Source organism: Carcharodon carcharias, chromosome 14, assembly GCF_017639515.1.
Source record: "Carcharodon carcharias isolate sCarCar2 chromosome 14, sCarCar2.pri, whole genome shotgun sequence".
NCBI lineage: Eukaryota > Metazoa > Chordata > Chondrichthyes > Lamniformes > Lamnidae > Carcharodon > Carcharodon carcharias.
Window position 1 is genome coordinate 70,034,103 of NC_054480.1, and position 13,661 is coordinate 70,047,763.

At 43.2% G+C, this 13,661-nt stretch overlaps 1 protein-coding gene and 1 long non-coding RNA gene across 3 annotated transcripts in view; one reads left to right on the forward strand and one right to left on the reverse strand.

The window, feature by feature from the left end:
• Positions 1–13,661, forward strand: part of LOC121286937 — an 80,503-nt gene that overhangs the window by 1,433 nt on the left and 65,409 nt on the right. The gene's annotated exons all lie outside the window — the stretch shown is intronic.
• LOC121286935 (tumor necrosis factor receptor superfamily member 5-like) overlaps positions 5,064–13,661 on the reverse strand; it is a 50,096-nt gene continuing 41,498 nt past the window's right edge. Inside the window, exons 7-9 of one of the 2 annotated variants that reach the window (XM_041204246.1) lie at positions 13,350–13,457; positions 11,444–11,481; positions 5,064–7,482 (exon numbers count right to left, since the gene is read on the reverse strand). In XM_041204246.1, the coding sequence (XP_041060180.1) occupies positions 7,264–7,482; positions 11,444–11,481; positions 13,350–13,457 (365 nt within the window). In that variant the 3' untranslated portion in view covers positions 5,064–7,263. The remainder of the gene's footprint in view (positions 7,483–11,443; positions 11,482–13,349; positions 13,458–13,661) is intronic. The other variant, XM_041204247.1, reaches the window with a different exon arrangement.

The following is a 13,661-nucleotide window of genomic DNA, read 5'->3' on the forward strand; positions in this document are numbered from 1 at the left end:
GGCACAAATGATCCATTTTTTAGCAGTGCACAGCCATTGTTTTCTGCTGAGGAATGATGTGACACCATTAGTGATGTGAGGAGCAAGGTGAAGGTTGCCAACTCTGGTTGGACATTTTCTGGAGGTTTATCACATCCTCACCCATCTCCAACCACCCACCAATGAAATAGTTTTTTCTCTCATAGCCAATACTTTTTATAATGTACAAGGAAAAATTTAAAATCACCATATTTTTAATGCCCCTGTGATTTTTCTCCCAGGTATTAAACAAAGGAAAAAGGCAAGACTTGTATTTACCTAACATCTTTCATGGCCTGTGGGTGTCCCAAACTGCTTTACAGCCAATGAAGTACTTTTGAAATGTAGCCTCTGTTGTAATGTAGAAAATGTGGCAGCCAATTTTCACACAGCAAGCTCCCACAAACAGCAATTTGATAATGACCTGGAATTCGCTGTCTAAGAGGGTGGTGGCAGTGAAGATAAATGATTTTGCTGAAAAGAAATTGGATGTGCTCTTGGGGGAAACAAACTTGCGGCCAATAAAGATAGAGTGGGGGAATGGGGAGCTTTCCCCACTGTCCAAGCCAATATTGCCCTTCAACCAACATTGGTAAAATAGTTTATCTAGCCGTTATCACATTTGCTGTTTGCAGAAGCTTTCTGTGCGCAAATTAGCTGCCACATTTCCCACGTGGTGATTACACTTTAAAAGTACTCCATTGGCTGTAACATGCTTTCGGTTATCCTAAGGTTGTGAACTATGCTGTTTGACATTTTGCTTTGTATGTAGTCCCAGTTTTATGAGAGCCCAGCCCAAAGCTGATGGCCATTCACATGCTCTCCCACAAGAGGTCACTGCACTGTGATCAGGATTGGAGATCTTGGCTGAAGTCCCCAATCACAAGGCTGCCTGTGACTGGTTAAACTGTAAACGCAACTGCTAATATTGAACAAAGTCTTCCTTCTCTTAATGTTCTTACTGCCATAGCTGGGACCAGCTAACGCAGCACACTCTAGTTATACTTTCAACCTGCTCTGATAATGCCCACACATTGTACTTATCAACTAAACTATCTATGCAAGGGAGGTAGAATGGTGGAGTTTCAAGAGATCAGTGCTGGTACACCACAATAATATAAGAATTCCTGGCCAAGTTTGTCTTCTATCATCCTGATAATGGATGTTGTTGACTAGGGCAGAACTTTTCAGTTGGCGTGCAGGGGCAGGCCGACACGCGGTGATGTCAGGCGTGCATCCCGACATCATCACGCAGTCCCACGATATTTCGCTCGGCGGGCGTGTGCCAGAGTCGGCTGCATGCCCACCGATATGTAAACAACCTATCAAGGCCATTAAGAGATTCATTTAAATACTTGTTAACGCTGCCCATCTAACCTTAAGGTTGTTGGGCAGGCGAAAAGCCAAGCGGCCTTCGCGTTTTTTAGGAAACCTCATCCATAAGTGGGAAGAGGTTTCCTAAAGTTTTTATTAAATAAATTTTAAAATTTTCATAAAAATAAAAACATGTCCCATCTCATGTATAAGTAAATTTATAAACCTTTTATTTAATAATTTCAGAAGCCCTTCAATCTCCCTGAGGCAGCTCTGTGCTCTTTCGCACACATATGTGAAGGAGTGCTGGCCCCGACTCTCCCTCTGCCCCCCCACCCCCCACCCGCACAGGTAGCGCTGGCGCTACCAGTCGCGTCTTACACTGGGCAGGTCTTAAATTGGCCCGCCCATGTAAGATGGCGCCATGGAGCCCATCACGGGTGGCAATCGGTTCTGTGACTGCCCCGCCTGCTCCGCCACCGCTTGAAAAATTCAGGCCCAGCAATCAATCTCTATCAATTGGTCCAGAAGAGACCCAGACATGAAATGAGGAAACCTCAGTGGTGGAGACCTTTGGGAGCCATAGGTCCAAAGTCACCCACCACTCCCAAACATGCTACACTTACCACATCGTAGTCCAGAAATTGCTGGTAAAATAATGGCAACTTGACATTGCATGATATTATTAATATCTAAAACAGTTTGTGAACAGGAAGTGATAGGCTGAGTTACAAACTGCCGTAAGTTCCTGGATGATTCGCTGTTGGCTTCACAAGATGGGATCTCGCTGTCAATATTCCCATGAATGTCAAGAAATTGCTGGATTTATGCCGAATAAATTCAAATTTACTTCACCATGGATAGCTCAAGCTGCTGTTTTATAACATAAGAACTCAGCTAATGGGATAATTAATGCTCCTTCAATGTCACTCAACCTTGGAGGCCCAGAAAGGGAACAACTGATTCTGTGGAGTCTCATTCCTGCAGGTAGTAAATTGTTTTTAGCATTTTTTTAAAATTTGAATTTAATTTCTTATTTGTCCTTTCTATCTTTTCCCTTAATCCTTAAGCTTGAGGTCATCCAAAATTCTGCTATCCATGTCTTAACTCACACCAAGTCCTGTTCCCCTGTGCTGACTTTGAGGTTCTCATCTTTATATTCAAATCCCTCCATAGCTTTGCCCCTCCCTATCTCTACAATCTCCTCCAGCCCTACAACACTCCGAGATATCTGCGCTCCTCTAATTCTGGCTTCTTGAGCCTTTCTGATTTTAATCACTCCACCACTGGTGGCCAGGCTTTCAGTTGCCTGGGACCTAAGCTCTGGAATTCTCTCCCTATACCTCTCTGACTCTCTACCCCATGTCCCTCTTTTAAGATACTCCTTAAAACTTACTTCTTTGACCAAGCCTTTGGTCATCTGACTGATTATCTTCTTATGTGGCTTGGTTTCACATTATTTTATAAAGTTCCTGTCAAGCGCTTTGAGACATTTCAATATGTTAAAGGTGCTATATAAATTTAAGGTGTTGTTAATCCAATCTTTCTTCCCCTCGCTTTATTTATCTTTTTATACCTATATTAACTTTGATTCATTCTATTTCCACCTCTGTTATTCACTTGGTCTCTATCTCTACTCTTAAATTTAATTGGTTAAGAACAGACACTATTGGACCTGTCATTCACCAAGGTGACGGGATTTTGTTGGCCTCTCACTGTGCCATGTTCAGCTCATAGTTCCAGCAATTGTGGCCCCAAAATAATTGGAAAAACTAAATAAAAGGTGAAGAAAATACATCCAACTCATGGTAAGGTGTCACACTCCAGAAAATCCTGGACTCTAATCTCAAATTACTCACATACTGGGCTGAATTTTTTGACGAAGCATACCGGATGGGATTCAGGCACCCTAGGGGGGGGTTGCTGGGGAGTGAGGGGGGTTGGGTCATAGAGACCAGGTGCTGAGGCAGAAAGTGGGGGTTACAATCTTGGGTTGCTGCCCCCCTGATGCACTCAAGGCACTCCCCAAAGGATGTACATCCACCTCCCACCGCCTTTTCTTCCAACCTTTCACCAACTTTGGTGAAAAAATGGCCTTCCCACTCTTGCCCACCTTCCACTACCCAGCTGATTATGGCCATGCAGGTGAATTGAGGCCCTTAATTGGGCAGCTAAGGGCCTCAATAGCATAAGGGCAGGCAGACAAGTGGGAAATCAGGTTGGGATGGTGGTGGAGGAAGGCAGTGGGCTACCCACCTGACCTATTTTGCATGCCACCCCTGCCAAAAACATGCCCGCTAGGTCAGCGGAGGGAGAGGGGGGGGGGTTAGCTGTTAAAATCCCCACTGTGTCCCAAATGTTATTTCCAATCGTATACCACACCCCCCCACCCCTCCATTGTTACTAGTTGAGTACAGCAGGAGGGACTGCAGCTTTTATAGACTGTAGGTAAAGTGGAAACTGGGTGAGTGAGTATAAACAATTGTTTTATGAACACCTCTAAAATTAGAGGATGAGTAAGTGCTGGAAAGTACAGGTGCAATCAGCTTTGTCTGAAAGTTCATCACTACAGGGAGAGAGATCCCATAGGAAGTCAGACAAGCTTGCCTGAATTCACTGCTCTAGAGAGCCCTGTAAAGTTACAGATGGATTTCAATGAAGTTTTTCTAACTTTGGAAAGCTAATTTATGGGTTGCATGATGCCAACTCTACCCTTCCCATCCCCCCCAAAAAATGCTACAACCATTACTACCATAGGTTCTGATCTATGTAGTTCACTGTTATTTAATGCCTCAATTTCTTATCTATCTCACTCCGTTACTACTTAACCCCTAAAATGCTGATCTATTCCACTATTTAACTCCTAAGATTCTGATCTATCTCACTCTAGTACTATTTAACCCACTCAGGCTGAAGTATTAGAATAGACCTCACTCTTGGGCTGTTCTTACAGATGACATAGGCTCCTTGCTGAAGGGTAGTTCAACAGGCACCGGTCACACTCAAATGCCCACTTTACATGACAGAGTCTACCTATGGTGCAGAGGAAATTCAACCACAATGATCATCACAGCTAATTCCAATCTCATCCCTCAGTACAAATGGCAGCTATCAGAAATGGTAACAATGGTCTACTTTCTGACCCTGAACCAAAGATCTTCAGACCAACTATAAAATCTGTACTGCTGATTAATCCCTTGAGGAGGTGGTGGTGAGCCGTCTTCTTGCACCGCTGCAGTCCCTGTGGTGTAGGTACACCCACAGTGCTGTTATGGAGGGAGTTCCAGGATTTTGACCCAGCAACAGTGAATGAACGGCAATGTAGTTCCAGGTCAGGATGGTGAGTGGCTTGGAGGGGAACTTCCAGGTGGTGGTGTTCCCATGCATCTACTGCCCTTGTCCTTCTAGATGGTAGTGGTCATGGGTTTGGAATGTGTTGCCTCAGGAGAACAGTAAACTGAGCTCAGAATGAGGATTGGCACTGGGAGCTTTCTAACCTACACTACTCAGCTACTCACAGGTCAAGGGCAATTAGAGATGGGCAATAAATGCTGGTCTAGCCAGTGGCACCCACATCCCGTGAATGAAGAAATAAAATAAAGATTGATTGGGTGACGTTACTCCTTGACTGTTCCAAATAACTGCTAATAACCTAATAACTACTAATAAAGAGTCCTTCGAAACTGTACAGTTGTAATGGGTATCACTGGTTTCAAAAAAAAACCCATGTCTTCTGGTTTAATTGGGAACTACCTGAACAATACAAACCAGGGAGTTCCCAGGTTTAATCCATGATCATGTATAGCCAAATTTGTGGTTAAAATAGAAGGTATTTTCTGTAAAAGACAATGAGGGTGCTTTAAGGAGAATTCAATAAGCCAAAATGTTTCTAGGCCATAGACCAAATTATTTACTCCCCTAACCTCACCATGGTGATGGACATTGGAACAGCATTTTGGGAAACAAGCTGTTATCAGCTTGGAGTAAGGTTTGTCTGGAACAGATAGTTCCAGTGAATGCCAGGTCCAACTTGCATATATCAAAAAGAATAATCATTCATGAGGAAATACAGGGAGATTCAAGCTAAAATCACTACATATGGCTGACAAAGCTTGTCATCGAATTCCTCCTTCTGCTGTAACCTACTCATATTGCATAAGGCACCTCTCCAAATCGAAAGATGAACAGCAATCTAAGGGCAATCATTATGCGACGCTAAATATACTGTTGCATTATTTTTTGCACAACTGGCAGGATGATCAAGTCATTAGCGATTTGTTGCACTACTTCAGGTGGTCGACATCTGGGCTGAGTTAAGCTCAATAACCTGACCATACAGTGTGGGAACATATCCTTTTACTGATTGGTTTTCTAGTGAAAGATTTCCTAATATCTGCGACAGTATCTGTTCACCAAGCTGAGAAACACCAAAACAATCATCATCCTGATTAATCAGTTCCATTCCCATCACCATTGTACTTGCTGAACTACAGTAGCTCCCCATTCCCAAATGCTTCTGGAGAAACACACTTCTGTAGAAAAACAAACTTTATTTACACGAGAGCTTCTGTGGCTACTTGTATCCAGCCAGCCCTCATACAGCTATTTTTTTCCTAGGAAGCCCCTCCCTAAAATTTACTCCCCTGTGCTAGCTACATATTGGTTGAACAAATCACGTGATCCCTACTCAGTTGAACTGATCTTAAAGTGACAGTCACCACAACTTCAATTTTAAAATTCTTCTGTTTGTGTTCAAATCTTTCTTTCAGCTCACCCCGCTCTAACTCTGCAACATTTCCAGGCCTTCAACCCTCCAAAAACAGAGCATTCCTCTAGTTCTGGCCTCTTGTGCATCCCCCATTTCCTTCACCCGTACATTAGAAGCCATGCCTTCAGATAACCAGGCCCTAAACTCTGGAATTCCCTCTCCTTATTGGCTCGCATCTCCATCTCTCTTTCGTTAAGATACTCCTTCAAAACTTTCTGCCTGAACAACCTATCCTAATATCTCCACCTTTAACTTGGTGTCAACTTTTTTTGTCTGATATCACTTCTGTGAAGAGTTGTTGTTGTAGTTTGGAGCCACGGTTAAATAATTTGTTCCCCAGCTTTATAGCCATTCTCTCTCCACCCCAGAAACAGCTAAAAATCTAAACAATGCAAGGTCACCAAGGAGTTGCCCAGAAATGTGGCCTCTTCAGAGCCTACTCAGTAAACGGGGGGTTTATCGCTGTTCAACATACATTTCATGATTAAGTACCCTCCTAATTCCATACTTAATGTTTACTCGTTAAGGAATTTAAGTCTCTTGATCCCATTCCAGTTTTGCTTCTCATCAGCCCTCAAGTATTTTTTCACTCATTCTCAGGATTTGTATGTTACTGGCAAGGTTGGAATGAGTTCCCATCCTAGTCAACCTGAGAAGTTGATGATTTTACTATTGCATTATTGAATTCTCTGTGGTGAGTTAACTGCTGAAGGCTAATTGTAACATCCCTTTTGCCACCCGCCTGAGATCAGCTAACTTAAGCAAAGGCCACAATCCAACCGGGAAACCTTCCTCACCTCTACAGCTGAGTAGTTTTAACTTTGATACCCTTTTCTGCATTTTTATGATTTACATGGAGCGTGAATTGAATAATCAGCCTTTTAACATTAAAAAGTAATTCTGTTTTCTCGTGACCATCAGTAATGGGAGCGCAACACCCTTATTGTCCCTGGTCCTGGAATAAACAGATGAGGATCTAGATGTAGGATTGCCACATCAACCAAGGTAGTCATGAGTCATAAGACAATCAAAATAATTCAAATACAGAAAAAATTCCATTTCAGTAACTTAATGCCAAGGCTTGGGTTCAGTGTTCTGCAGACGTGTCCAATAACCCAACCAGCAGCAAGGAACACAATATAGTCCTTTGGCAAATATGTTTGTTAGCTCTTTGACAGAGGTGCCTGCTCTTGCTCTGGGAGATGACTCTCCTTGCCATCTTCTTGTTGAGCTATGAACAAGCTCTGTACTTCTGCCAAGGATTCTGGAATTGGGACTGATGTCTCTTCGCTTGCCTGCTCTCCAACACGCCAGTTCTCTTCCAGCAAAATTACAGTGGCACCATTAACCTTTCCGACAGCATGGCGTTCCGGTTTCTTGAGCTGTAGAGACATTAATGTTAGTGTTTAAAGACGGTTTCTAAAAATACTGCATTGAAAATGAGTGGCAAGAAATAGGAAAGAGCTGCCCAAAAGATCCTTAAAACGTACTTCTTTGGCCAAACTTTTGGTCACCTGTTGTAATATTGCAGGTGGCTTACTGTCAAATTTTATCTGATTACACGCCTGTGTTACAAATACAACATTTATAAGATTGTTATGTTTTGGGATTGTCTCTTTAATTTAGGGTAAAATGGAGGAATGAAGGGGATCATATGACCCGTTCTGAATTCCACCTGGCAACAAACTTGAGTGGCTTGGTTGTTAACGTTTAAACGGGGACCCAGGTTGTCTTGCTGGGAAGAAGGTACAAGATATTCATACATGTAAAAATGACCAGAGCAGCTGTGCTGACAGTGGATAGACTGTTAGTCTCCAAGTGTCACACGGAGCTGTTTGGAATATCAGGTTTTCTTAATGGTTATATTTAAAACTGTACATTTCGTTCCAAGGTAGGATGGAGTTGTGGGTCTAGAAGATAGCTAATTAGCATTTCTATCTGGTTACAAAGTCCATGTGATGCACATTGCATGGAGATGGGCTTTGAAAGGGGAACAGTCCATAGCAATCTATTACAGTATTGATTTACAGGTTTCTTAAGATATCCGTGAACCACACAGATAGGTTAGTCTCTAAAAATCTGAGAGTGAGAGAGAGACAGAGAGAGAGAGAGAGAGAGAGTCAGCCAGTCTCTATTGTTCACCACACAGAATACAGGTAGGAGCTCACGCTTTGATTGAAGAGACCAAGTCTGTGAGGATTTAAACAAAAGTGGAAGATTTGCCTAGCTTTGGCTAGAGGATGAAATCTCCAGGGTAGCCCTCAATGTGAAAGTTATTTTGGGGATTATAATTTATCTGGCTAGGAAAGGGAAAAGGAAGCAAGCCATTAGGTGCTGAGAATAGTTTTTGACTCATTCATGGAGAATGAAGCGTCCACAAAAGGGATAAAGTAAAGTATAATAGTGGAAGGGAAATTTTGGTCATTTTAAAAGTTAAATGGGGAATCTGTTCTGCAATTTAGAGTACATGTTGCCTACAGAATAGTGTTTAGACAATGCTGCATTTAGTTCATTTATTGCAGTAAAAGTCTTTAAACTTGAAATCTTGTCACGTGATCCTTCCAGTCAGTCACTGGAATTTAAAATATATTTTTAAGGTTATCGGTCTCCATGGGGATTGTGACATCTGAGAAGTGCATGAGACATTTTACTATGTTAAAGGCACCATATAAATGGAAATTGTTGCTCGTGCTACATAAGCATAGCAGATCCATGGAGAGGGGATAAACTTTCCCCTATCCCCTACCATAACAACGAAAAATTGGCAAAAATACCAAAGAAACTAATGGCAAACTGGCAGTGTATTTGTTGTGTTACTGAGCCAGTTACCCAGAACTCTGGACTAATAATGCAGAGTATGTGAGTTCAAGTTCCACTATGATAGTTTGAGAATCTATACTCAACTTTCTTTTAAATCTGAAAATGAAAAGCTGGTATCAGCAGACATGTCCATGAGGCTGTCGGAATTATCATAAAAACTTGACAGATCCACTGTTGTCCCTTAAGGAATGAAACCTGGCATCCTTGCCATGGCTGGCCTATATGTGACTCCAATCCCAAACCAAACATGGCTGTCTGTTAAATGCCCTATGAACAGGCCTAGCAAATCGCTCAGATGTATCAAATAATTACTAACAGTACACTTCGGGGAAAGTGGGATGGGCCTTGCCAACAACAATCACACCCTGAGAATGAATTTATCTTGAATGACTGCTTTGTTGATTCTGCCAAGAAGCCACTAAACGTACAGCTGATTAGGGAACCCCCTACAGAAATTTCAGGCAATAATGTCCAACATTGCTCAATTCCATCAAGTGAAGAATGTGATCTGGAAAATTAATGACAGTGTAATTTGCATGAATCCCTATCATTTAGTCATAATATTTTATGTAGTTACACTATAACCTTTTCAATAACTACCCCTCTGCTCTAACAGAGTTCTCTCCTCCTCTCTTCACATTGGAAACTAGCCAGTGAGTATCGACTATTTGATTCACCCACTCTGCAGCTCCTAAATCAGCTGAGCCAGGTCCTGGTCCACAAACATGTCCATCCCAGCTGATCGCAGGCAATAGGAATTAGGAGCAGGGCAGCAGCCCAGAGTGTTTGCTTCCCTTTGCCTGGGAAAAGTGAGAGGAAAGGCAGACACCAATCCTTCCCCAGCCAAGAACAGCTAACTCAGCACAGGCCGAGAATCTAACCAGTAGCCTATTTTTAGATTTTATCTTTCATTTGTCAGTTTTAAAAAAGGAACATGTGCTCACTAACGTCATTGAACCTGAAATCTGATTCGAATAAAGTCCCACACACATGATTCAAATGCTTGTGTCATTCATAATCATTAGCAGTTGCACAATATGTTGCTTCATATCAACCATTCACACGTAGTAGCCATTACTATTAACTACATAGAGGCCTCAACGAGGCTGATTCTGAGAAGGAAGTTTACCAAGCTGCCTTTCCTCTTTGCAAACTGAGATAGTCCCTTCTGAGTTACAGGGAAAAAAAACAATCTTAAAGATAAGGAAACAATCCACATAACCTAGTAAACTAAATATTTGCACCAAGTGGATAGTATTCGCCAATAATGTGACAAAATCCATTGATCTTTGTGTCACAGGAGTACTGTCACACAACAGAATGGAGGCTGGCCTCAATGTGATGACAGGACTTTGGTTTGTGATTTTTTTATTCTATCATGGGATGTGAATATCACTCACAAGGCAACATTGTGTTGTTCATCCCTAATTACACCCTTGAACTAAATGACTTGATCAGCCATTTCAGAGGGCAGTTGGAGTCAACCACATTACTGTGGGTGTGGAGTCACATGTAGGCCAGACTAGATAAGGATGGCAGATTTTCTTCACTAAAGGGCATTAGTGAACCAGATGGGTTTTTACAACAATTGATTATATGCTTCATGGTCACTATTACTGAGACAAGTTTTCAATTCCCGATTTTATTAATTGAACTTAAATTCCACCAGCTGCCATGATGGGATTTGAACCCATGTCCCCAGAGCATTCACCTGGGCCTCTGGATTACTAGACCAGAGGCATTACCACTACACCACCCCTTTGTTTTGTGCGTAGAAGCATTTGCCTTTATATAGCAACTTTTAACATAGGATATAGTCCCAAGGCACTTAATGGGATGTTATCAGACAAAGTTGACACTGAGCATGTAAGGAGATATGAGAACACAGTTGGTCAAAGAGAGAGGTTTTAAGCAGCATCCTAAAGGAGGAGAAGGGGGCCGACACACAACGAATTTTAGAGAGGAAATTCCAGAGTCCAGGGTGCAAAGGCATGGCCACAGTGGTGGAGTATGAACAGTGGAGAACTCAGAGAGTTGTAGGGCTGGAGGAGATCACAGAAATAGGAAGAGGAAAGGCCACAGACAGAGCTGAAAATAAGGTTGAGAATTTTAAAATCGAGGTAATGTCGGACAGGGAGCCAATGTAAGGTAGCGAGCTTAGGGGGTGATTAGTGAACAGGATGCGGTGGGAGGGTGAGAATTGAGCATAAGGATTTCAGATGAGTTCAAATTTATGGAGCTTGCATGGTGGGAGATCAGCCAGGAGAGATTTTGGAATAGCCAAGTCCAGAAATTTCAAAGGCATGGATGAGAGTTTTTGCAGTAGATGAGCTGAGACAGGGGAGGAGACAGGCAATGTTATGGAGGTGGAAGTAGGTAGTCTTAGTGATGGAGAGGATCTGGGGGTTAAAAACTCAGCTCAGGGTCGGATAGGAGGCCAAAGTTGTAAATGGTCAGTTTTAGCCTCAGAGAGCAGCCAGCGAGATGGATAGAGCTACCCTTTTTAATAACAGTATAACTTACCTGTTTGTGGAATCGCCACAACATTTCCTTCAGGTAATCTACAAAGAAAAAGCAGATTCATTAACCACACAAATTAAGTTGAAATATTAATTGTTGTAGTTTTCGATTGTACATAATGTACAAACATCATGTGCAGCTTGCAGTAGTGAATAGGAGACACAGATCTCCAGCATATTGTGTGACAATGACCATATGATCAGGAACTCCAAGATTTGATTCCTTGTCTGTGCTGATCTCAGAATGAGAAGGGCCATGCAATTGTTTCTTATACCCTCAGAGAGGGGGAAGGGGGAGGAGTGCCACTTCCAATCTCCATCTCGGGATCTCTACTGAAGTCCACAAGGGTCAGTCTCAGCTGAGAGTAGGATCGGGATTGGCTGTGATGGATCTTCCCACAGTCCAAACAACCAACTAACATTCTTCAGGCTCAAACATGAGCGGCAAAGTTTTACAGGGTTAGGGATTTGCAGGCGGTGTGGGGTGGGGAATAAAATTCTCCCGCCCCTTACCCACCCTCCCCAACCTATCAGAAATTTTACTGGGTTGCAGGTGAAGTCTAGGGCAAGTGCAACACCCCCACCATTCACACCCATTGAGGCCCTTGTTCTTAGCCACTTAAGAGCCCAGGCACAATTTTGAGGCTGGTGGAAGGTCATCAGGGGTGGGGGCAGGGGGAACCCCAGCAAGTAAGCCTGCCCAGGGCTCAGATGGGAAAGGGGAGGTTGGGGGCATCTCCATCACTGGCCCTTTTGCTCAATTGGAGCCCCCAGCCAAGGTCTGCCCCCCTCGGGCTGTCCCCTCTCCCATTCCCCACGAGCCTTTCCAACACGACCCCTAACCCCACCTCACCGTCCCATCCCAACCCTCCCCCCTCAACACCTGGGGCCTCCCAGTCTGTTCCTGCCACAAGGCCTGCCTTTGTCCTGGACTCCCAGCACTGAGAATCTGGGAACTGCCACAGCTCCCAGTGGGAGTGCTGGGGCTAAAGGAATGCCAACTAATCAGATTGGCCGGCAGCTCTCTGAGGCAGGACATCCTCCCAAATGAGGGGCAGAAGTCCCACCTCCAGCCTACTGACACTCCACAGAGCACCAAATGGCCATGTGGCTGCCCACATTGGCAGGGATGCGTTCCCACCGACTTTTCTGGTGGCAGGGTAGACTGCACAAGGTGCTCACCTTGATGGGTGGAGGCCTGGAAAACCAGCAACTCACTGTCCAAAGCAGTGAAACAATTAAATATGTATTTATTAACTCACCAGAAACTTCATTTTTTATACAAAAAAAATCGGCAAAACATTAGGTCTTGCAAATTGACCTTTCCGCAAGCTTTGTGACTTTTAAAGCTGAGTCCTGCAGTTATTTATGGTCCAGGACTCATTGCCGTGTTTTTTTTGAATTGGCAGCTTGTAGAATATTTCCTTTGTTTTCACTGAACTTTCAAGGCCAACATACTCTTGGGCCTCTCACTTCTCTTTCAACAATATTTTTTTATAGAGCAAGATGTTATGAGCTGGAATGCAATGCCTGACAGTGTGGTAGAAACAGATTCAATAGCAACTTTCAAATGGAAATTGGATAGATCCGTAAAGGGAAATACAATTACAGGGCTATGTGGAAACAGCAGAGAAGTTAGGTGGCTGTACCAGCAGCCAGCACAGGAACAACATCCTTCTGTACATACCATGAATTTGTATTTATATTGTATCTTTAACACAGAAAACATCACAGGAGCATAAGCAGACAAAATCTGACACGAAGCTGAATAAGGAGATAACAGCAATGATAATGAAAGGCTTGCTAAAAGAACTGAGTACTAAAGGTTCTTAAAGGAGATAAAGAGGCAGCATGGTTTAGGGAGGAAATCATGCAGCGTAGGACTTAGATGACAACAACACAAACCTTACCTCTGTGGTAGATGAATGCAGCAACTAAAGCTACCAGTGCAGCTGTGACTAAAACACTGATCACAATCGTAGGAGTTTCATCAGGGACTGATACAGGCCAGGGCTTACCTAGGATAAAGGCAGGCATCTGTTCATTAGAAGCTAACATTAGATTCTATAGGGAGAATCTTCCGGTGGGCGGGCCCGACATGCTGACTCGTAAAATGACGTGCGATGATGTCGGGCATGCGTCCTGATGTCATTGCGATATTTTGTTCGGCAGGCACGTGCCAGAGTCGGCTGCGGACCCGCTGAAATGTAAACAGCCTATTA